A 25,319-nucleotide genomic window follows, 5' to 3' on the forward strand; every position below is an offset into this window, starting at 1 on the left:
TATAGTTTATAAAAGAGGTGAGCTTGTCATGTATAGAGATCAAGTGATAATAGGCAGACAGCCCAAGGACCACATGACATAACATTAAAAGCTCTAAAGAGAAGGTTTGGGGGGGCATCTTTTGTGAAGGATTTATGGGAAAAGAAAGATAAAAGTCATGAACAAGCAGATGTAGATGAGATATGTATCTATTCTATTAGAAGAACTACCCACATTGATGAGGTTAGAGATTCTATTAATGTGCATTAGTTTTAAATATAAGGAAGAATACTATGAATTTTTTCTTTATGAGGACAAATAATCTACATTTTTCCTAAAGTTGTTGTTTTCTCTAATAGATCCAATAGATTCTTTTCTAAGAACTTGCTGCTAAGAACCTTGTGATACAACCAGTTGCAAGATTCCTACCCCACCTCCCTATTCCTTGGATTTACTCCACCCACAAAGTAAATATAACATAATGGGGGCTGGAGATACTGGCAGCTTGGGGCATCAGGCAAGGACTCATAGAAAATACAGTATCTTGAAAGAATTTTATAATGGAGGGGAAAAGGGGAAATGGGTGGCCATCTTAAGAGCTCAAAACATATGAGCCCTTTGATCTCAGAGGCAAGATGAATGAGGAGGGAGACTCACAGAGTGTGAAAAGCGCGCCAGTTTATTATTGATATACATTTGTGCAAGCATGATCAGTGCATGAATAGTAGGCAATCCCCAATCCCCATTCAGAGAAGCAGCTCGTGGCCTTTGAGTATGTATGGTCTCTGCCAATGGGAGGAGAGCCAATCCAGCAATATAGCAGGTCACTCACAGGCTAGAGGCCTTGTCAAGACATCCCTGCTCACAAGCCACTAGCTGTGACCCTTGGATTATCCCCATTCCCATAGTCATGAATCATTGCACCTTGAGCAACAAGGGCATTTCTGCTATGTGGCAGAAAACTTATTGTGCACCAAAGGTTGAGGTGGCCTCCGTACTCTCTCTCTCGGCAGAGTCCCATAGCCTAGCAAAATTCTCCCAGGTGAAGAAGAGGAGGAGTGCACTCTGGCCAGGGCACTAAGCTATGTGGGATATTGTAGGCAACAAACCAACAGGCTTGTTATAACATCGAATATATTATAGAGAGTAATGTATTAAAAGGCTACAGAAGCAAATTAGAGCCAGATTGAGTAAGGCTATGCATTCCAAATAATTTGTATCCTTAAAAGGAGCCATAGGTTAGTAAATGGTATGCATATGACTACAGGATCAAAAACCAAAATGACTTTAGAAATAATAAAAATGTTCTTTATTTTAAATTTTAATATTTTATTTTCTCCAATTACATGTAACAGTTTTTTTTTATATTTGTCTTTAAAACTTTGAATTCCAGATTCTCTCCCTTTCATACCACTCTCAAACTCCCTCAAGAAGGTATATGTGAAATTATGCTAAACATTTCCATAAAAGTTATATTGTGAAAGAAAACATAGGTCTTCCCCACCATTAAAGTCCTCAAGAAAAATAAAGTTTTTTTTTAAAAGTATGCTTCAATCTAAATTCACATACAATCAGTTCTTTTTCTAGGTGTGGATACAACATCTTTTATCATGAGCTCTTTAGAGTGGTCTTAAATCATTGTATTGCTGAATGGCAAAAGTCATTCATACCTGATCATCCCAGAACATCACTATTACTTTGTACATAGTACATTTCACTTTGCTTGAGCTTTTCAGGTTTTTCTGAGAGCATCCTATTCCTCATCTTCCACAGAACAATAATATTCCGTCATAATTGCATACCAGCTATTTTTCACAATTGATGGACATCCCCTCAATTTTTAGTTTTTTGGCCTGAAAAGAGGACTGTTATAAATAACTTTGTATGTAAAGGTCCTTTTCTTTTTAAAAAATCTCTTTGGGATTCATACCTAATAATAGTATTCTTGACAATTCAAATCAAAGGATAGACATGATTTTTTTGAGCCCTTTTGGGTATACTTCATATTTTTTAATGATTTATCAATTAAGGAATAGTCTCCTTTTTTATTTTTATAAATTTGACTCAGTTCCTTATACAGTTGAGAAAGGATGAGAAATTTCTTATCAGAGAAACTTATTTCAAAATCCCCTCCCATTTATACTATTCTCTCTTTCCTTTCACCCAGACCCTCCTCAAAGTGTTTTGCTACCGAATACCGCCCCATATACCTTATATCTCCTCCATTCCCATATTCCCCTCACTCCTACTTTCTTGCAGTAAGATAAATTTCTGTATCCATATTGAGTGTGCATGTCATTTTCTTTTTTGAGCCAATTCTGATGAGAACAAGGTTCACTCATTTCCCCTTTTCCCCTCCATTATAAAAGCTTTTTCTTGCCTCTTTTATAAAAGGCAAATAATTTACAACTTTCCAACTCTCCCTTTATCTTTGTCTCAGTATGTTCCTCTCACACCCCTTAATTTTATTTTTTTATATTATCCCTTTATATCGACTCACACTTGTTTCCTCTCTATATATATACTCCTTCTAATTATAATGATAATGAGAAAGTTTTATGAGTTATATATATACTCCTAACTATGGTGATAATGAGAAAGTTTTATGAGTTATAAATATCATCCTTCCATGTAGGACTGTAAACAAGCAAAACTTTTTTATTAATTAATTAATTTTTTTTTTTTAGTAGTTATAACTTTTTATTGACAGAACCCATGCTTGGGTAATTTTTTATAACTTTATCCCTTGCACTCACTTCTGTTCCAACTTTTCCCCTCCCTCCTTCCACCCCCTCCCCCAGATGGCAAGCAGTCCTATACATGTTAAATATATCTCAGTATTGTATCCTAGATACAATATATGTGTGCAGAACCGAACAGTTTTCTTGTTGCACAGGAAGAATTGGATTCAGAAGGTAAAAATAATCCAGGAAGAAAAACAAAAATGCAAGCAGTTTACATTCATTTCCCAGTGTTCTTTCTTTGGGTATAGCTGTTTCTGTCCATCATTGATCAATTGAAACTGAGTTAGATTTTCTCTTTGTCAAAGAAATCCACTTCCATCAGAATACATCCTCATACAATATCGTTGTTGAGGTATATAATGATCTCCTGGTTCTGCTCGTTTCACTTAACATCAGTTCATGTAAGTCTCTCCAAGCCTCTCTGTATTCATCCTGCTGGTCATTTCTTACAGAACAATAATATTCCATAACATTCATATACCACAATTTACCCAGCCATTCTCCAATTGATGGGCATCCACTCAGTTTCCAGCTTCTAGCCACTACAAACAGGGCTGCCACAAGCATTTTGGCACATACAGGTCCCTTTCCCTTCTTTAGTATCTCTTTGGGATATAAACCCAGTAGAGATACTGCTGGATCAAGGGATATGCACAGTTTGATAACTTTTTGAGCATAGTTCCAAATTGCTCTCCAGAATGGCTGGATGCATTCACAACTCCACCAACAATGTATTAGTGTCCCTATTTTTCCACATCCCCTCCAACATTCCACATTATCTTTCCCTGTCATTCTAGCCAATCTGACAGGTGTGTAGTGGTATCTCAGAGTTGTCTCAATTTGCATTTTTCTGATTAATAATGAACAAGTAAAACTTATTAAGTCCCTTATGATAACCTTTTTCTTATTACCTTCTTATGCTTCTCCTGTGTCCTATATTTGAAAATCAGATTTTCTATTCTGCTGTGGGTTTTTTCATCACGAATGCTTGAAAGTCCTCTATTTCATTGAATGTTCACCTTTTACCCTAAAGAATTATATTTGGTTTTGCTAAGTAGGTGATTTCTTGGTTGTAACCCTAACTCCATTTCTCTTTGGAATATCCTATTCCAAGTCCTCTGATCCTAAATCTTGTGTTATCCTAACTGTGACTTCACTGTACTTGAATTGTTTCTTTCTGGATGCTTGTAGCAGTTTCTCCTTGACCTTGGAGTTCCGCAATTTGGCTATAATATTCCAAAGAATTTTCATCTTGGGATCTCTTTTAGGAGGTAATCAATAGATTCTTTCACTTTTTATTTTACCCTTTGCCTTTACCTTCTATTTTACCTATATATCAGAACAGTTTTCCATTTTTTTGTTTTGTTTTTTGTTTTTAATATGGTTTTCAGATAGTCCAATAATTTTTAAGTTATCTCTCCCGAATCTATTTTTCTAGGTTGTTTTTAAATGAGATATTTCACATTGTTTTCTTCTTCTTTTTTTTTTTTTTTCATCCTTTTGGTTTTGTTTGATTGTTTCTTGATTTCTCATAGGAATTATTTTCCTTAGTAAACTTTTGTACCTCCTTTCACATTTGGCCAATTTTGCCTTTTTAAGGCATTCTTCTCATTAGTTTTTTGTATTTCTTTAGTACCACTCTCAATTCTCTTCACAATTTTTCTTCTTTCTATCTTACTTGATTTTCAAAATGCTTTTTGAACTTTTCTGTGGCCTGGGACCAATTCTTTATTTCTTTTTCTTTTTCTTTTTCTTTTTTTGGAGGTTTTGGACAGAAGAGCTTTGTTATCTTCTTGAGTCTGTTTTGGTCTTCCTTGTCAACAATGTATCTTTCTGTGGTCAGAATCTTTTTATGTTGTCTGCTCATTTTCCCAGCCTATTACTTGGCTTTAACACTTTGTTAAAGTAAGGCTCTATTTCCAGAATGAAAGGTGCAATGTTTTCAGAGATATTTCTAGGGACCTGAGCATTATCGCTCTTTTCTGCCCTGTAACTAGTAAGAGGGTCCTCATTCTACTCTGTAGCCATAACAGTTATGTGCTCCACTCTAGTGACTAAGAACCAACACTTTTGTCTGTGTTTGGTCATTTGCGAAGGGGATTAATTAAGGATCAATAGAATATGAAAGTACTTTTGATAGTAAGAAATTTTTTATTTGGTGAGATTTTGGAATAAAGAAATTTTTTTGATATTTTTTTCTATGTAGTACTTAAAATGAAGAGTGAGAACTTCCTTTTTCCATCTCCAGACTACTCTTAAGAATCAATAAATTACTTTGCTTTGCTGAATTAATTTGATGCTCTGTTGGTTTGTATTCCCAAGCATATACTTCAGGGCAGGATAGTAGAATGAATAGAGTACAGGATGTAGAGTCCAGACAACTTTCATTCAGATCCTACTTCAGATACTTGAAAACTGGGATTTACGACAGAAATATATTTTACATGATTGCATGTGTATGTAACCTATATCAGATTGTTTACCTTCTCTGGGAGAGAGGAAAAGACAGAATTTAGAGTTCAGAACTTTGAGGAACCTGAATGTTAAAAATATTTTTACATGGAATTGATGGGAAAAAGTAAAAATATTACTTAGGGATACTCTGTGATTCAGAGCATGTCATCTGTGAGCCTAAATTTCCTCATTTGTAAAAAGGAAATAGTCATAGCATCTATCTCATAGGTTTGTTATGAAAATCAAATGAAATAAAACATCTTTGCAAATTTTAACGTATTATATAAAAGTGATCTGCTATTATTGTTGATAAAAATAAATATTCATCCATTCGGTAGTCATTATCTACATATTTTAATACATTTATCAAACATTAAGTGCCTATTATAAAATGCAGTAATAACTGGAATATAGAGAGGGTAAATAGAACAGTCACTTTCTCTTTTATTTTTTTTTTTGAACAGTCACTTTCTCAAAGCAAATTGTTGTTTGTCATTCATTCTCAAATAAGAATTGTGACATCAAGAAAATGCCTTGACTTTGAGTTGGATTTAAGTGAGGCAGGGTTCTGCAAAATCACCAGCCTCACTCTTTCCTCCCCAAAAGAAAGTTCAAGTTAGCTAAACTAGTATAGCTTTATATATAATGGTTTATATTTTAAAATGACTTTGTTGTTGACCCATTTAAGTCTTAAAAGAAATACTCTCATGTGAAAGAATATCATTTTCAGTCCTGTGTCTTATTTGATATTCAGACATTTGAAAGATTACTGTATTTGTGTGTTTTTGTAAATTTCATTACATTTTAAAATTTTTGTTGGGATTTTTTTCTTTTAGATTGCTGGTATGTGTTATACCAATAGTGTGTTAAAAGTTCATCAGGTTCTTTGCATACCTCTCTGGATGGCAAAGTTATTTTCCTGGACACTTGAACCCATCTTCTCTTCTTCGGAACCAACCAATGAAGTCAGAATTGGAATGGGAGCAACAGTAGACATTCAGAGGCAGCAAAGAATGGAACTGCTTGATCGTCAGCTGATGTTATCTCAGTTTGCACACATGAGGCGACAACAACAGCAGCAGGTACTTAGCTTTTTAAAACCCAGTAGTTAATTAATTGGCAACATCTTTTCATTTTTGATCTTCCATGTGGAAGTGGTCCACAGGTCACTATGTAATCTGTAATACAGATTTTGTATCTTCAGATAGAATGTGTGTTTTCCCTAGTTTTTTCAGAAAAAGAAACATTTTATATAAATGTATATACATAGAGAGAAAGAGAAAGGAAGGGAAGAAGAGATGGAGAAAGAAAGAGACAGAAAAAGTCAGAGAGAGAGTGTGTAATTACTATTTAAATAACATGGCATACTATTTGTTTCAGACAAGCATAATTTCTTGGAGAAACACCAACCTAGTTAGCAAGAAGTGTTACTTATCTGGCTTTCTATCAGATATAAGCCACAGTGTCTTCCTGTTAACATGCTTGTAACCCCTCATTGACAGACAAAGGTAACCATTATTAATTTTCCTTGATTGAGAAGAAGACACCAAGAGGAGAAACTTGATAAGGAGTTCTCCAAATACCAGCTTTTTCTTAATCTCATTATTTTCTCTTTAGAAAATATTTATAATGTTCACTTGCTTATGATAGTGTGCTTACAGAAATGTAATGCGTATTACTAGTTGTCAGGCAGAATATATAAAATGTCATTAAACTAATATTGTACTTCAAACAACATTACTGGGTCCTTTTTAGTTGTTAATAAATGCTGGATAATGCAAGTACATTAATCCAAAAGTGCTTTGCCCTTTTCACTCCCTAACTTTTCTGGTTTCCTGAAATAATGAGATTTTACAGTATTTATTTTTGGTGAGCCTTGTTAATTCTTCTCATCAACCTGATTTTTCTTTAGAAATCTAGATGAGTCATGATATGAAAGAATATCCTATATTTTCATAAACTGTTGTTGGGGATGAGGCATGGAAGGGACAGATATAAAATTACTTTCATTTTTTTTTCATTGTGTTTTAACATTAATACAAACATTATTTTTCAGTTATGACAATACTGCTTGACTACAAATTATTGAGTTATTCTTTCTTAGGGAATATGAAATCAGTGTTTGCTTTATGTAGTCCCTTAATTTCTATGGAAATTCACCTATATGCTGATTATTCATATTTTAGCTACCAGATGGGAAAAACTATGAAGAATCAGAAATACGATAAAAAAAATCAGGAAAAAAATATCAACTGAAATCATTTATACTTGATGCATATGGTGTTAAGTATTAATGTGGCATATATTTTGTTACTTTAAAGATTTATATTTATTTTGTGAGACCAGAATAGGGGTTGGTATTCTCTCCACTGTTGTGTATACTATATATTCTTATCCTGTAAAAATCTTACTCATTTATTTCTTACCCAGGTTCTCCTTTGGGGACCTACACAATAATCTGAAAGGTTTTCTTTCGATCTCATTACGGGGAGAACACACAAGATGTCCTTTTTTTTTTTTCTCCCACTCTTCTGACATAACCAGCTCAACTCCTTCTGTAGCAGTACAGAATATCTGATAATATTCTTTATGCCATTTCCCTAGCAGAGCTTTTTTTACCAGAGCTATTCAAATCTCTAGATTTTCTATCTATCTGCACGTCATAATCTAAACAATAGATATTGTTTGTTTGCTTTGATTTTCATGTATAGATAGCCAGGCTGGACTCTGCTGAGTGACTATGCAGAGCATCCTAAATGAACTGCATGAGCACAGTGCCACCTTCATATAGAAATATTTAGAGGATCATCTTTAGGGAATATAACTGGATAGCCTCCATAACAAAAACTTTTAGCAAGTGTATGTCTCATTTAATAATAATAGAAGCGCCTGGGGTAGGACATTTATCTAGGATTGTGTCTCTGGATATTTATGCCTAAGGTTACCTCACTAATGTAAGGTAACTGTTTTTTCACAATTTTAGATGATATCTCCTCAAAATATAGAGAAGAACCTCTGAGAACTGAATAGCCAATGGACTAACAAGTAAAATAAATTTATCAAATGCTTGTTTACAAAATCATAGCTTCAGATTTGAGAGTCCCAAAGCCATCTGATTCAACTCATTCTCATAAAAAGAATTTCCATTGAATTTCACTTAAATGTTTTGTAACTTGCTTAAAATTCTCCAATGAGGGGACTCTTAAGAATGCTTTCTTTTCATTTGTCCTCTCTGAAAGTTCTACCTGTTATTCCTTATTCTTCCCTTCGAGGCCAAGCAGAACAAAATGAATTTATTATCAGTATGACAACTTTCCAAGTACTTGATGGGAGCTGTCTTGTCCTGGCTGAATTTCTTCTTCTTTGGAATAAATAGGACAAGTTCCTTTAACTGATCCTCATGTGATATGGACTCAAGGATATCCCCTGTTGTTTGCCCTTCTCTGAACACTATAGCTTACTTATGTCCTTCTGTCATTGCCTCTCACCTGGACTGTACTAATCTTAAGTGCCAAGGAGACTGTGAGGATCCACAACAATCCCTGCCTTTAAAGGAGCTTGTGTTCGGCTGGGCTGACAGGCATGCCAAATTGAAATGGACTGTTTTCCCACAGAAAATGATTTAGACAAAAACTTTATTAGGAGAGTAGGGAGAGATTAGAAAAAAGAGACAAGGAGTGAGGTAAAAGGAGATTCTCATGCTGAAAACTCCTTTTGGAGCTTCATTTGGGGGAGGTTGGGTTTCATCTGCCTTGGTCCTGGCTAGCTGTTCTTTTCTTATTGGCCTGACTTATTCTCGATCAAAAGGTGGAAAGGTTTCCCACAACCAGGGATATATAAATTATTTAAAACATTGTTCACACAAGATTTCATTATAATCAATTATTCTTATTGAGGATGTGACTGAACTGGATCAATTTAGACTTAATCTACTGTCATAGAAATTCATATCTTTAAATCGTAAAAATAATGTTTTTTTGGTTTTATCATCCCTCAATTTAAAGAAGCAAGTCAAAGCATTAGTAAAACTTTTAACTTACTATGAGGAAAGTAAACAACTCTAATCATGGGATTTTTCTTCAAATGCTTTAGAAGAGCTAAGATTTCACTACTCTATATATTCCCGTTTTAGGAGGATATTAAATTAATTTTTTTAATCCAAAAATAGTCATCACATAATCGCCAATTTCTTTTTATTATTATTATTATATATTTTTTATTTACAAGATATATGCATGGGTAATTTTCAGCATTGACAATTGCAAAACCCTTTGTTCCAATTGTTCTCTTCCTTTCCCCTCTCCTCTCCCCCAGATGGCAGGTTGACCAATACATATTAAACATGTTAAAACATAAGTTAAATACCATATATATACATGTCCATACAGTCCATATAGCAAAATTGCTGTACAAAAAGAATTGGACTTTGAAATAGTGTACAATTAACCTGTAAAGGAAATCAAAAATGCAGGCAGACAAAAATAGAAGGATTGGGAATTCTATGTAGTGGTTCATAGTCATCTCCCAGAGTTCTTTCACTCGGTGTAGCTGATTCAGTTCATTACTGCTCTATTGGAACTGATTTGGTTCATCTCTTTGTTGAAGAGAGTCATGTCCATCAGAATTGATCATCATATAGTATTGTTGTTGAAGTTTATAATGACCTCCTGGTCCTGCTCATTTCACTCAGCATCAGTTCATGTAAGTCTCTCCAGGCCTTTCTGAAATTATCCTGTTGGTCATTTTTTACAGAACAATAATATTCCATAACGTTCATATACCACAATTTACTCACCCATTCTCCAATTGATGGACATCCATTCAGTTTCCAGTTTCTGGCCACTACAAACAGGGCTGCCGCAAACATTTTGTCACATACAGGTCCCTTTCCCTTCTTTAGTATCTCTTTGGGATATAAGCTCAGTAGTAACACTGCTGGATCAAAGGGTATGCACAGTTTGATAACTTTTTGACCCTAGTTCCAAATTGCTCTCCAGAATGGCTGGATGTGTTCACAATTCCACCAACAATGTATCAGTGTCCCTGTTTTCCCACATCCCCTCCAACATTCCACATTATCTTTCCCTGTCATTCTAGCCAATCTGACAAGTGTGTAGTGATATCTCAGAGTTGTCTTAATTTGCATTTCTCTGATTAATAATGATTTGGAGCATCTTTTCATATGGCTAGAAATAGTTTCAATTTCTTGTTCATACCCTTTGACCATTTATCAATTGGAGAATGGCTTGATTTCTTATAAATTAGAGCCAATTCTCTATATATTTTGGAAATGAGGCCTTTATCAGAACCTTTGACTGTAAAAATATTTTCCCAGTTTATTGCTTCCCTTCTAATTTTGTCTGCATTTGTTTTGTTTGTACAAAAACTTTTCAATTTGATATAATCAAAATTTTCTATTTTGTGATCAGTAATGATCTCTAGTTCTTCTTTAGTCATAAATTCCTTCCTCTTCCCCAGGTCTGAGAGGTAAACTGTCTTGTGTTTCTTTAATTAATTTATAATCTCATTCTTTATGCCTAGGTCATGAACCCATTTTGACCTTATCTTGGTGTACGATGTTAAGTGTGGGTCCATGCCTAATTTTTGCCATACTAATTTCCAATTTTCCCAGTAGTTTTTGTCAAACAGTGAGTTCTTATCCCAAAAGCTGGGGTCTTTGGGTTTGTCAAACACTAGATTACTAAAGTTATTGACTGTTTTGTCCTTTGGACCTACCCTTTTCCACTGATCAACTAATCTATTTCTTAGCCAATACCAAATGGTTTTGGTGACTGCTGCTTTATAATATAGTTTTAGCTCTGGTACAGCTAGGCCACCTTCATTTGATTTTTTTTTCCATTAGTTTCCTTGAAATTCTTGACCTTTTATTTTTCCATATGAACTTTGTTGTTATTTTTTCTAGGTCATTAAAATAGTTTTTTGGGAGTCTGATTGGTATAGCACTAAATAAATAGATTAGTTTAGATAGTGTAGTCATCTTTATTATATTTGCTCACCTTATCTAAGAGCATTTAATATTTTTCCAATTGGTTAGATCTGACTATTTGTGTGGAAAGTGTTTTGTGGTTTTGCTCATATAGTTCCTGATTTTCCCTTGGCAGATAGATTTCTAAATATTTTATACTATCGGTAGTTACTTTAAATGGGAATTTCTTTTTGTAACTCTAACTATTGGATTTTGTTAGTGATATATAAGAATGCTGATGACTCATGTGGGTTTGTTTTGCATCCTGCAACTTTGCTAAAGTTGTGGATTATTTCTAATAGCTTTTTAGTAGAATCTCTGGGGTTCTCTACGTATACCATCATATCATCAGCAAAGAGTGATAATTTGGTTTCTTCATTACCTACTCTAATTCCTTTACTCTCTTTCTTGACTCTTATTGCCAAAGCTAACATTTCTAATAACAATATTGAATAGTAATGGTGAGAGTGGGCAACCTTGTTTCACTCATAATGGCTAACTTCTTTAAATTTACCTAGGCTAGTCATCAGATAGCAGACTGAAAGTCTATTCACTGAGTTTATACTTGATAATTTTCCAGTTTAGTAGGACCTACTAGAACTTATCTGTTCTTCTAGTTTATCTTGGACTGCTTCTAAATCATGAGATATCTGGTATAACTGATTTAATAACCTTTTTACAGTAAATTGTCATTTATATAGAAATGTTGGGCTTAATAATCAGATTTTAATTAATAGCATATATAAATCACATAGAGATTAATTTTTTTTTAGAGAATTAGTATAAAATGAGAAATTTTTGCAATGAGTTTAAAACATGGGTAACCAGGATGATTAAAAAATACAAAATGACCCTCAGTTCTGTCTGAGCTCTTTCTGTTCCTACACTGATGATGATGGAGTGATAAGAAAGGAGTCAAAGGCTGCTAAAAATTATAGGACTTTAGAAGATCCATAAATATTAAAGGTTGTTATTCCAACTATAAGATTCTTGACATGTTACTAGAACAGCTGAATAAAATTAATTTGTTATTCTTGTTATTAATGAGAACTTATAAAGAAGTTAAATTAAATGGAAAAACAGTGCATTGTATTATCCTCATAAAGACAAATAAAAGAATTGTACTTGGTTTCATATTATGGTAAAAGTCAATTATCATTTCATGATGGACATAAGCAAAAAGACAATCATGAAGATAATTGCAGCTTATGGATTAACATTGGTGGAAGATGATAAAGACAAAGAAATTCCACCAAAAACTTAATAATCATAGCCCCTAAATAAAGCCAGCATCATATACTGGCAATGTATATGGGTCTGGAATCAGGAAGACCCAAGTTCAAATCCAGCCTCAAACGCTTATTACCTGTGTGACTCTGGGCAAATCACTTAACCCTATTTACCTCTGGAGAAGGAAATGGCAAGCCATTCTAGTACCTTTGACAAGAAAATCCTATGGACATTATTGGCATACTATGGTCCACAAGACTGCAAAGAGTTAGACACAACTGAATGAGCAATTAGCTTAGAGAATCCTAAAGAGTCAACTGTAAAAATTCATTGAAAAAATAAATTCAGTAAAGGTGAAGAAAATTAAATCCATATCAGCAGCACTTTTATATATTACCAGCAAAACTCAAAGAGGAATTCCATTCAATATAACCATAAAATGTATAAAATGTTTAGGACTCCACTTACAAGATACAAACAGAAACTATATGAATATGTCAAAATGATCTTTATGTTAGTAAAGTGGAGAAATATTAGCTGCATTGACAAGACAGGCCTAATGTAATGCATATGATCGTACTGCCTAAATAGCAAAATGGGTCCAAATGAACAAAAGGTTGGGAATCTCGAAGGAAGTAATACAAAAAAGTATCAAGGAAAGGGGATCTTGCACATCTCAGACTACACTACCAAGCAAGTGATCAGTAAAACATTTCAGCAGTAGTTAAAAAACTAAGTCTTATCAGTAAAACAGATTATAGGTTACAGAATGAAATAATCATAATACCATAGTGTTTCATGGGGGGTGAAGGGAGAAAGGAATAAGCCTGTATAATGTGTCAGGCCCTGGCTAAGTACTTTGCAAATATTGTCTCATTTGATCCTTAAAGCAGCTCTCTGAAGTAGGTGATATTCTCTCCACTTTATACTTGAGGAAATTGAGGCAAGGGGAGGTTAAGTAATTTGACCAAGATTGCATAGCTATTAAGTTTCTGAATCTGCATTAGAACTCAGGTCTTCCTAACTCCAGGCCTACCCCTCTATCCACTATCCCACTGCTTCTAGGCAACCTCTGGGTAAACCCAAAGAACCCATTTACTGAGTTAGAACTCACTTTTTGATTTAAAAAATTCTGGTTAAACTGAAAAGCAGTCTGGTAGAAATGGGCACTGATCAACATCTCACTCCATATCCCAAGATAAGCTCTAAATCTGCACGCATTTAGACATAGTGAATTAGGATCAAAAAAGAGATTAGCTTTGTGAATATATAGATAAGGGAGCAATTTATGACCAAGCAGTGAATAGAAAGCATCATAGAGATAAAAGACAGTTTCAGATACATAAAATTAAAACATTTTTGCTAAACCTATGCTGTTAAAATTAGAAAGGGAAAAAAAGCAACTGAGAAAAAAATTTTTTGCAATAAGTTGTTCTGATAAAGGCCTTCTATTTAAGTTATTATGAGGATAAAAGCCATTATCCAACTAATAAATGATCAAAAGATATAAACAATCGATTTTCAAAGAAAAAAACTAAACTATTGAAAAACATATGAAAAAATCATCCAAATCATTTATAATTAGAGAAATTAACATTCAAGAAGCTGTGAGGCCCAACCTCATATCCATAATATTGAAAGGTGACAGAAATGGAAAATGGCAATTTTTGACAGGACAGTGGTGGGGGTGGGAAGGGGAGGAGGAACGTTCTAATATACTGTTGATGAATCCATGAATTGGTCCTGCCATTCTGAAAAGTCATTTGGAACTGTACACCCAAAATATCACTCAGCTGTACATATCCTTTAACTCACTTATATTATTCTTTGACTTGTATTCCTAAAGTATCAAAGAAAAAGGAAAAGTGACTCATATGTGCCAAAATATTTATAGCTATCCTTTTTTTTAGTAGGAATAGTAGTAGTCATTGTTGTAGCCATAGTAGTAAAGAACTGGAAACTCAAAGAGGGCCAATCTAGTGAGAAATGGCAAGACAAATTATGGGTTAATTTTTTTCTTTTTACTGGTTGTAAGCCCTTGAAGGTTTATAAAGCATTTTACAAATATTAACTTATTTTATCTTTATCACAACCCTGAATATTGGATGCTTTTGTTAACACTTTACAGATGAGGAAATTTTGCAGGGTCAACCAACTAGTGTTTGAAGGTAGAGATGAACTCTATCTCTCTCTCCTTTGTTCAGCTTATCTATCTATGAATAGAATGGAATATTATTGGACTATAAAAAATTGTGAGATTAGTAATTTCAGAAATACTGATTAAGAGTGAAGTGAGCAGAAACAGGAGAACAGTTTCTACAATAACAAAATTATTCAGAAAAACAACTTTGAAAGATTAGAAAATTGATCAGTGCAGTGATTAACTACAATTCCAGAGAACTGATTTTGAAGCTTGCTACCCATGTGTTGACAAAGAGGCAGTAGACTCAAGATATAGAATAAGCACTATAGGCATTTATTTTCCAGCCTAGCCACTATCGAAATTTGTTTTCCTTAACTACATATTTTTGGTAGAAATACTTTGTTCTCCCTTTTATTCTCCATTAGGGAGTAGAGCTCAAAAGGGCAAGAAGATGTAGGGAGAGCACAGCAAAAAAATGGAGGGGAATGAAGGAAGAGAGAGCGGGGGAGGGGAGAAGGAAGGAAAGAAAGAAGGAAAGGAAGGAAGAATAAGAAAATTTAATTATTGAGGCATCTTTTTTAATGTGGAGAAAATGAAAGTATAGAAAGAAATGGAGACAATCAGCATAGGTTTAAAAGCTACAAGTTGAACTTACATACTTAAAAAAAAACTGTACATAATAACAGATTTGTCATTTCATGTACAACCCTCCTTCTCTGACTTCTGATTTTTCTATATAGGGAAATGCTTGTTTAATTGATGTTTCTTAAATTTAGAATTTAAAAAAATGTAAACTAGTTATTATTTACCATATCCAGCACCTTCAAAATCATTCCAAAAGTCAAATTCACTATGGAAAGTCTGGTTTTAGACAGAATGTAAACCAGCCATTTGAGGTAATCAAACTGTCAGCTAATTAGAAAAATGTCAAAAAAACAAAAAAAAAAAAAAAAAAAAACAACAATGCCAAATTAAAAGAAAGGGTAAAGATAAAGAAAGGAAAATTCTTTTAAAAAAATTTATGAAGATCACAGATGGTATTATTGTACACATACATAAAAGTATTGAGTAAATATAAGCATGTACTTACCCATATGCCTGCTTTCTCATATCCAGAAAATATTTATGAGAATGCTTTCTACATGTGTACAAAGGCTATCCTTGAGAAAATATGAGAAGCAAGTAAGCAGATTTTCATATAAGGTTTTCTCTGAAAATATGGAGATGAAAGTATAGAAAATAAATACAAGATTTCTGAGCATATATAGTTTGTGGGTCTTTACAAAGCATTTTAAGCAAAATAGCTGCCTTAAGGAATTTTCTCCAATAAACTGTATCCTGTTAGTGTGGTCATATTATTGGAGGCAGTGTGGGCCAATAAAAAGAGAACTGATTCTGCAATCAAAAGACCCAGGATGAGTCCCTGACTCCAACACTTTCTGTGCCTCAGTTTCTTCATAAATAAAATGAGGGAATCATACTTGATTACTTCTAAGGCCTCTTCTAGCTTTACATCGTGGTCCTTGATTTATTAAAAACCACAGAGCATAGGTAACTATTCACATACCTCTCTAGCAATATTAGTACATGTTACCAAATACATGCAGCTTTTTTCATGGAACATAGTCTTACAGCATTGTCCAAATGGACCATTTCAGAGACCACGAAAACTTCATAAATATAAAAAATCAGAAATAAACACATCTTTTACTGACCACAGAGAAATAAAAATCAGAATGAAGTGCCCTTGAAGAAAGGATTCAAATTTAAATAGAAACTAATTTGATCCTAAAGGGTTGATAGGGCAAAAAGCTATTTTTAATTTTATCAAAGAAAATGAGATAGCTAACTAAACTTTTGAGATGCAGCCAAAGCAGTCCTTAAGAGGGGGAAAAAATATTTCTCTAAACATTTAATTAACAGAAGAAAGGACAGATGAATGAAGTAGGCGTTTAACTATGAATCTCCATATACCAGAAAGACAGCAAATAAAAACCCCCAACTAAACCCCTAAAAATCAAATAAGAAATTAGGAAAATTGAAAAGAAGGGGGGAGAAAAGGCATTTTTAAATAGATAAAACTGTGAACTGGGTTTTTTGGTTTTGTTTTGTTTTTTAAAGTAATAGAACAGATAAACTAATCTGATTTTTTTTCAATGTCACCAAAAAAGGAAATTTCACAACACATGAAAAAAAATGAAGAAAATTGTTAAGACAGTAATTTTGTCCAATTATCTAACAAAACTGACTACATAAATAAAATGGATGAATATATATTTTTTTAATTTCTTTAACATTTTGATTTAAAGTGTTGTGTTCCAAATTCTCTCCCTCCTTTTTTCCTTCTTTCCCCCTCCCTCCTGAAACAGTAAACAGTCAGATATAGGTTATACATGTGCAATTACATTTCCATGTTGATCGTTTTGTATAAGAAGACTTGAATAAAAGAAAACAATGAAAGAAAGATAGTGGAAAAGATAGCATGCTTTACGTTGTTTTCAATCAATATCAGTTTCTTTGGAGGTACATTATATGCTTCATCAATAATCCTTTTGGGTTGTCTTGAATCTTTGTATTTCTGAGAAGAGCTGTTATTCACAGTTTTTCATTGAACAGTATTGTTGTTACTGTGTACAATTTTCTCCTGGTTTTTGCCATTTTACTATGCATCAATTCATATAAGTCTTTCCAGGTTTTTCTGAAATCATTCTGCTCATCATTTCTTCATTTTCTATTACAGTTATATATCACAGCTTGTTTAATTATTCCTCAATTGCTGGACATCCCTTTGTTTTCAAATTCTTAGCCAATATAAAAAGAACTGCTATAAATATTTTTGTATAAAGAGGTCCTTTTCTCTCTCTCTCTCTCTCTCTCTCTCTCTCTCTCTCTCTCTCTCTTTTTTGTTTGTTTCTTTTCTTTTTTCTTTTTTTTTTTTTTTTTTTTGGTTGTCTTTAGGATATTGACTTAGTAATTGTATTGCTGGATCAAAAGGCATACACAATTTTATATCTCTTTGGGCATTGTTCCAAATTGTTCTTGAGAATTGTGGAATTAGTTCACAGCTCCACCAATAGTACATTGGTGTTACATTAGTGTCCCAGCTTTCCCCCATCCTTTCTAACATCCAAATTTTCTTTTTCTATCAAGTCACTTTTCTATCTCACACTGTGGGTGTGAGATGTTATGTCAGAGTTATTTTAATTTGCATTTCTCTGTTCATTAGTGATTTAGAGCATTTTTATATGGCTATAGATAGCTTTGATTTCTTTGTTTGAACATTGCCTATTCATAAACTTTGACTATTTATCAATTGGAAAATGACATGTAGTCTTATAAATTTGGCTTAGTTCGTGATATTTGAGAATTGAAGGCTTTATCAGAGTTACTTGTTGCAGTTTCTTTTCCAGTTTTTTGCTCTCCTTATAAAATCTGTTGTTTCATTTTGTGCAGAATTTAAAAGTTCCTGGGTTTATTTTGGCAGGTAGACTCCCAAATGTTTTATGTTGTGTACAGTTATTTTTTTCTTTTGACAATTTCTTTCCCTCACCTACTTAATAGTATTTTTTCCAATTACACGTAAAAATTGTTTCCAACATTCATTTTTGTAAGATTTTGAGTTCTAAATTTTTCTCCATTTCTCTCTTCCTTTATCCCTTCCCAAGACAGCAAGTAATCTGATATACATTATACATGTACAGTCATTTTAAACATATTTCATATTATTCATATTGGGAAAGAAAAATCAGAACAAAAGGAAACAGCCATAAGAAAGAAAAAGACCAAAAAAAAAAAAAAAAGTGAAAATAGTATACTTTGATTCACATTCAACCTCCATAGTTTTCTCTCTGGATGTGAATGGCATTTTCCATCCCAAGTCTATTGCACTTGTCTTGGATCATTGTATTGTTGAGAAGAGCTAAGTGTATCACAATTGATCATCATTTATCTTGCTGTACTGTGTATTGTGTTTTCTTGGTTCTGCTCACTTCACTCACCATCAATTCATGTAAGTCCAGGCCTTTCTGAAATCAGCCTGCTCATCATTCTTATATAACAAAAGTCTCCCATTATATTTATATACCATAACTGATTCAGCCATTCCCCAATTGATCGGCATTCCTTCAATTTCCAATTCATTTGCCACCACAAAAAGAGCTGCTACAAACACTTTTGCACATGCATGTTCTTTTCCTTTTTTTATGATCTCTTTGAGATACAGGACCTAGTAATGACACCACTGAATCAAAGGTTATGCCCAGTTCTATAGCCCTTTTGGCATACCTCCAAATTACACTCCAGAATGGCTGGATCACTTCACAGTTCCACAACTATATATTGATATTCTAGTTTTTCCATATCCTCTCCAACATTTATCATTTTCTTGTATGATAATATCTCAGAGTTATTTTAATTTGTATTTTTTAATCAATAGTGATTTAGAGCATTTAAAAAATTTCATTATAATGAAAATTATAATTTCTTCATCTGAAAATTGTTCATATCCTTTGACTATTATCAGTTGAGAAGTATCTTATGTTCTTATAAATTTTATTCAGTTCTCTATTTTAGAATTGAGGCCTTTACAAGAAACACTGACTATAAAAAATTCGCTTTGCTTCTAATCTTGATTGCATTGGTTTTGTTTGTGCAAAAACTTTATAATTTAATATAATTAAAATTATCCTTGTATAATTGTTTTAAGTGGAATTTTTATTTCTGTCTCTTGCTTCAGATTTTGTTGGTTATATATAGAAATGCTGAAGTCTTATTTTGTCCTGTAACTCTGCTAAAGTTATTAATAATTTCAAGTACTTTTTTAGTTCATTCTCTAGGATTTTTTAAGTATAGCATCATGTTACCTGCAAAGAGTGATAGTTATATTTCCTCATCACCTATTCTAATAATTCCTTTAGTTTCTTTTTTCTTATCTTTTATCCTATAGCTAATATTACCAGTATGATATTTAATAATAGAAGTGATAATGGGCATCTTTGCTTCACCCCGATTGTATTGGGAAAGCTTCTAGCTATCATTATAGATAATGATTGCTGAAGGTTTTAGATAAATATCATTTTAAGGAAAGCTAAAATGGACAAATGTTTCAAATAATTTAAAATATTCAGATTAAGAGAAATTAGAAACTTTAAATATCTTAAATCTAAGAAAAAGAAATTATGAAGTCATAAAGTAACTCCAAAAGGAAAAATCCCATGATGAGGTTATATTTACATATGAATTCTATTAATAATTAAAAAAACTAATTCCATTTGTTAATCAAGTTTTTTGCAGAAAACAGAGTAAGAGGGACCCTACCAAACACCTTCAATGAAACAAAGACAAAGATAGACAAAACATAAAGAAAAAATAATTATGAATTTTAATATGAAAATATTGAATAAACTTTTCAAAATATCTTGACAATATACCAAAGAAAAATTACAGATCTTTACCAAGATGGATTTGTGTTTCAAAAGCAAGGTCAGTTCAATATTAGGTAAAACAATAAACATAATAAACAATAATGAAAATTACATGATCAAAACCAAAAATTCAGGAAAAAATTTCAATAAAATGCAATACCTATTTCTGTTAAAAAGTTCTAAAAAAAAAAGCAGGGGAAAAAAATTGCCCTTTCCTTAACATGGTAAATCATACTTATCTAAAATAAAGAGTTGGTATTCTATGCAGTGGAAAGCATAGATTTCCATTCTCAGTACTTTGATTTGATATAATCTTAGGGATGCTAGCTAAACAAGAAACCAAGAAAAAATAAATTAGCATATAAGTTTAGAAACAAAATTATCACTTTTTGCAGATGATACTTCCTACTTTGAGAACTCTACAGAGAAAAATATAAATTATTTGGAACAGTAGCTTCAGCAAAGAAGTAGAATTTAAAATAGACAGAAATTATTAGCTTTTTTGGTACATTACCAACACAGCACAGCAAGTAAGGGAGAGTGACATTTTATTTAAAGAAACTAAATATGTAAAATATTTGGCAATACAATATAAAATATTGCCAATACACAGAGAGGGACTAGGATTATATGAATATAATTATAAAACATTCCTTATAGAAATAAAGGTATGCTTAAATAACTGAATGTTTATTGCCTGTGGTTGGATTGTGCCAATATAATAAAAATCTCAGTTGTACTTAAGTTAATTTACTTATTCAGTGCCATACTTATTAAAATGCCAAAAATTTAATTATAATTGTTATTATAATCATCATTTACGTAGAAGTTAGAAATAATGAAGCCAAAATAAGAAGAAAAGAAAGAGGCATTAAAGTCTTTTTTTTTGCAAAATGCACAGAAGAAAACAGAAGGAGGCTTAGAGAATGATTCAGAAACTAATGTATTTTTAAAATGAGCTGTAACTGAGACTCACAATTTCATATACATTCTTCTTTTTTTCTCCATATGAAAACATACTTTGTTGATGTTTGTCAAGTTCAGAATTAAGAAAGTAAAAATGTGTATCTTGATTTCTGGGAGAAATTTGTGGTCATAAAAGACCCCATAATGTAATATCCTGAAAGTAATTCAGCCACTCTCCTTTTCTTATATAATTTTGGGCCCAACATGTTGTTCATGTATTCTGCAATTTCAGTTATATATGCTAATATAAGATATCTATGTATATGTATACATACATATTTGTGTATAGCCACAAAAGCTCCATAGATTATTGCATGTCTCTTCTGTGATATTTATACAAGCTTTATGTAGTGTTCATCCACCTACATGTAATAATCCAGGACAGTCTTTATCCATTTGATTTTTCCTGTGTAGGTGCTTAAGCCAAACTCTTGAATTGTGTGTATTCCTTCCAAGAAACTGAAAATATTTGAGAGTTTTCTACATTGGACATAATGTTATCTGTAATAGGAACATATGAAAAAGACTCATTGTGCATAGGAAACCCTTATTCAACTGGTTCTCCATTTTGGATTTCCTCCATTACATTGACGTGCACTGTGGCTGAGCGTGTATTTTCCAGTTTTATGCCTTCTTAATGTTTATGATCAGAAGGTCATTAAACAAAGTTATTTCTACCATGAATATCCTTGGAAGAATTCACATTCAGCTTTGCCAAATCAGATTCTGTTTTATAACCAACAAAACAACATGTACAGTGGAGTTTTATGTTTTATGTCTTTCAGTCAGTTGTATGTTAAAGCATATGTATATGTATATATATATATATGCTATATATAGGCTATTTCTTGCAAAGCCTGTCAAATTTCATTGAAAATATCTTTTCCATGAATAAATGTATCTCATACAGTTTTGCATAGAATAGTAGGCATGCAGGACCTCTCCTTTGACACATTCCCTGCCTTCAGCTACCATGTTTCCCTGATAATAAGCCCTCCCCCAAAAATAAGCCCTATTGAGATTGCTACTGTAGTGAAGGTGATCCCCTGTGCTACATGCTACATTACGGTACCCTCTGTATGCACCGTTCCCCCCCTCCCCTCCCCGGTGAAATGCACGCCGCGCTCCGAGCTGCATCCAATCAGAGCTGCAGCAGTGAGCGCGTCATCCTGTTCTTCCCCAGTGATTTGCTTGCTGGCGCCATTGAGAGCAGTGCTGAGGAGGAGAGCTGAGGCAGGACAACATAAAAACCCGGTATGTAAGCGGGAGTGAGGGGGCATGATGGAGGATAAAAGGGGCATGATGGAGGATAAAAGGGGCATGATGGAGGATAAAAGGGGCATGATGGAGGATAAAAGAAGAACTCAGCCAGCACTCACCACGCTAAAGAAATGAAGAACTTCCTTGCAGAGAGAAGAATAGATCAAGTAATGATTCCTGCAGGAGTGACTGCCTATCTCCAGACCCTTGATATTGCAATAAACAAGCCATTCAAGGACCATTTGCGCATGGAAGTCAATGACTACATTGAAAATAGAATGGAAAGAAATCAGCGTGGAAACTTTGTGAAGCCCTGTCTGCAAGAAGTCGTGACTTGGGTGAAGAAGTCGTGGGATAAAATTACTGACAGCTGTGTCGCCAAGGCACTACGAGCAGGTTATCTGGACAAGACATGTTCATTTAAAGAGAGCTATATTGCTGGACATGACAGATTGGGTCCACTTCTTCTGAAGGAAATAGAGATGCAAGACATCCAGGACGGAATTCAGGGTATGGACACTTATGATGATGTTGTTGAAGAAGATGACATGATTATTATTGAATAAAGGTACTTTTTTTTGTTCACATTTACCTGCTTATTAAAATTGCTGTCAACGTGCATTAAAATAAGCCCTCCCCTGAAAATAAGCCCTCTGGTGTTTTTCTATCCCAAAAAATAATAAGACAGTGTCTTATTATCGGGGAAACACAGTACTCTCAGTGTTCTTGCTGTTGTGTAACCTCCTACACAAATCTCTTTAATGTCCACCAATCTACTTTGGCTGCTTTTCCTATCTTTGTTCTCTTCAGTGCTTTTTTCTGCCTCCTCTGTTAGGAGGATGAACAAGTCCAATTGTCTTTGGACTCTACTTCCCTTGATGATGAGAACAGTTTGTGATAAAAATCCTGTCAGATCTTTTCCATTTTCCTACTATTACTTCTATCACTTCCATCCCACAGTGTCCTGGGAGGCCTGTCTATCAGTGGATAGAGTGCTACGCCTGGCATCAAGAAGCCCTGAATCCAAATCCAGCCTTAGATACTTACTAAGTGTGCGAGCCTGGACAAGGCATTTCAGATTCCTCAACTATATCATTCAACTGATAGCAACCTCTGCCTCCGAGGGTTGCTGGGAGGATCAGATGAAGTAGTAGCTATTTTTTAAAATGCTTAACACAGAGCCCGGCACATAATACTCTTAGCATGTATTCTCTTCCCTTTCTCTTCTTCCCTTGGAATAACAGGCAGTCAGAAAAGAATAAAAAGCACCTGCTTAGTGTAATGTTGGAAGGCCAAAGGAGATGAAAATTTTAAGGTAGAGTAGTGGTAAACGAAGTCAAATACTACAAAGATGAAACAGCATTATTAATTAAGGTGATTCAGAAATTAGTAGAAAGTATAGAAGGCCTAACTCTGCCACAGCCACCCTTCACCACTATCACAAAAAAAGTGGGGCTTCAGAAAAATTTTAAAAAAACTTAACCAAAGTTCCTGACTCCAACACCAATAATTACTTTTTCCTTTCTGCTACATGGCATGCATATTTTTAAGCTCCTAATATGTGCTAGGCTCTGGGGCATAGAAAAGTGAGAATGTCTGACACAGCTCTCAACCTCAGGGAATGTATAATTTAAATATGGGGACTTTGCTGCAACCTGCTAGTGACAACAGTATAAAGTTTAGGAGGAAGTATCTTTCACTCCATGGCAGTACAAAGACATATACAATGAAAGAGTATCAGAGATATAGAATCATGCTTCTAAAGATAGGAAAAATTATGTAAATATGCACTACCTCAAAAAACACAATAACAATTCACGTTTATGTAGCATGTGAAAGATTACAAAGCATTTTCTTCACAGCAATTGTGTGAAACAGAAGGTGACAAGTTTTATTATCTACGTTTTATAAATGAAGAAAACAGGAACTTAAAAACTTATTGACTTAGGGTTAGTTAGATGGTGCAGTGGATAGAGCACCAGCTCTGAAGTCAGGAGAACCTGAGTTCAAATCTTGTCTCAGACACTTAGACACTTCCTAGCCGTGTGACCTTGGGCAAGTTATTTAACCCCAATTGCCTCAGAAATTAAACAAAAACAAAAACAAAAATCTTCATGATGGTGGCTATGGCAGATCAGAGATCTTTACCCCTTCCATTAAATAATTTCTAAATTGCCTTAATCAATTTAAGGTTGAATAAATGTCCTAGATCTTCTGATTCCAAAATCAGTGCTTGTACCTCAACCTAAGGAATAACATTTGGTCAGGAGATTACAAATTATTCATAAATTTAATAATTCAGATAATAAGAATATTTCTTGTATAACATTACTATCCTCTTGCAGAAAGGAGTCACTCGATAAATTTTTATCGGATGAATCGATAAATGAATTATTTTCCACCTTAAAAAAGAGAGAAATAGGGGTAGCTAGATGACACAGTAGATAGAGCAGCAGCCCTGAAGTCAGGAGGACCTGAGTTCACATCTGGCCTCAGACACATTTCCTAGCTGTGTGACCCTGGGCAAATCATTTAACCCCAATTACCTCAGCAAAAAAAGAGAGAGAGATTACTATAGCTTCACTAAACTAGATTATCCTAACAATTCAATGCTTTGCAAGTATTTTTAATTTTGCAAATGAAGTATCTCTGTAGACAGCAGGCCAAAAAGAGTATTAAAAAACCCCCACAGTGAAAGAGTTGATCAGCTTGAACAAGAAATATTTGCTAGTTTTGGGAAGATTGAAAAAAATTGTTTAAAAGCAATACAACTTTTAAATCTAAAGAATAACAGAATGAAAGAGACCAAATGAAAAAGATTTGTTAAGATATCCTAATATAGGATATCACAATATAGCAGTATTTTCTATAGAAAAGCAAAGTCTTTTATATTTATCTTTTCTGGTTTGGCATTTTACCATGTTTCCAAAGTGGAAGTTCTCAGAATGTTGTTTGCTTTGGATTTTTGTGGTGTCCTAAGTTTTGACATTCTACTCATAGGTTCTATCTCTTCCCCCTCACCCCCCGCCCCCTACACCTTCTTTCCTTCCTTTTTGTGTTCATATGAAAAGCAAGACTAAAAAGCTGCTTATAGTCTTAACATCTATCCTGTAGGGTCACACATTATTACCATA

At 33.7% G+C, this 25,319-nt stretch overlaps 1 protein-coding gene across 1 annotated transcript in view; it reads left to right on the top strand.

Moving 5' to 3' along the window:
• The window catches only part of UBAC2 (UBA domain containing 2), a 266,711-nt gene that overhangs the window by 198,909 nt on the left and 42,483 nt on the right, over positions 1-25,319 (top strand). Inside the window, exon 7 of the mRNA XM_051984064.1 lies at positions 6,014-6,259. Within this exon, the coding sequence (XP_051840024.1) occupies positions 6,014-6,259 (246 nt within the window). The remainder of the gene's footprint in view (positions 1-6,013; positions 6,260-25,319) is intronic.

The sequence above is a fragment of the Antechinus flavipes genome, chromosome 3 (assembly GCF_016432865.1).
Source record: "Antechinus flavipes isolate AdamAnt ecotype Samford, QLD, Australia chromosome 3, AdamAnt_v2, whole genome shotgun sequence".
NCBI classification, from domain to species: Eukaryota; Metazoa; Chordata; class Mammalia; order Dasyuromorphia; family Dasyuridae; genus Antechinus; species Antechinus flavipes.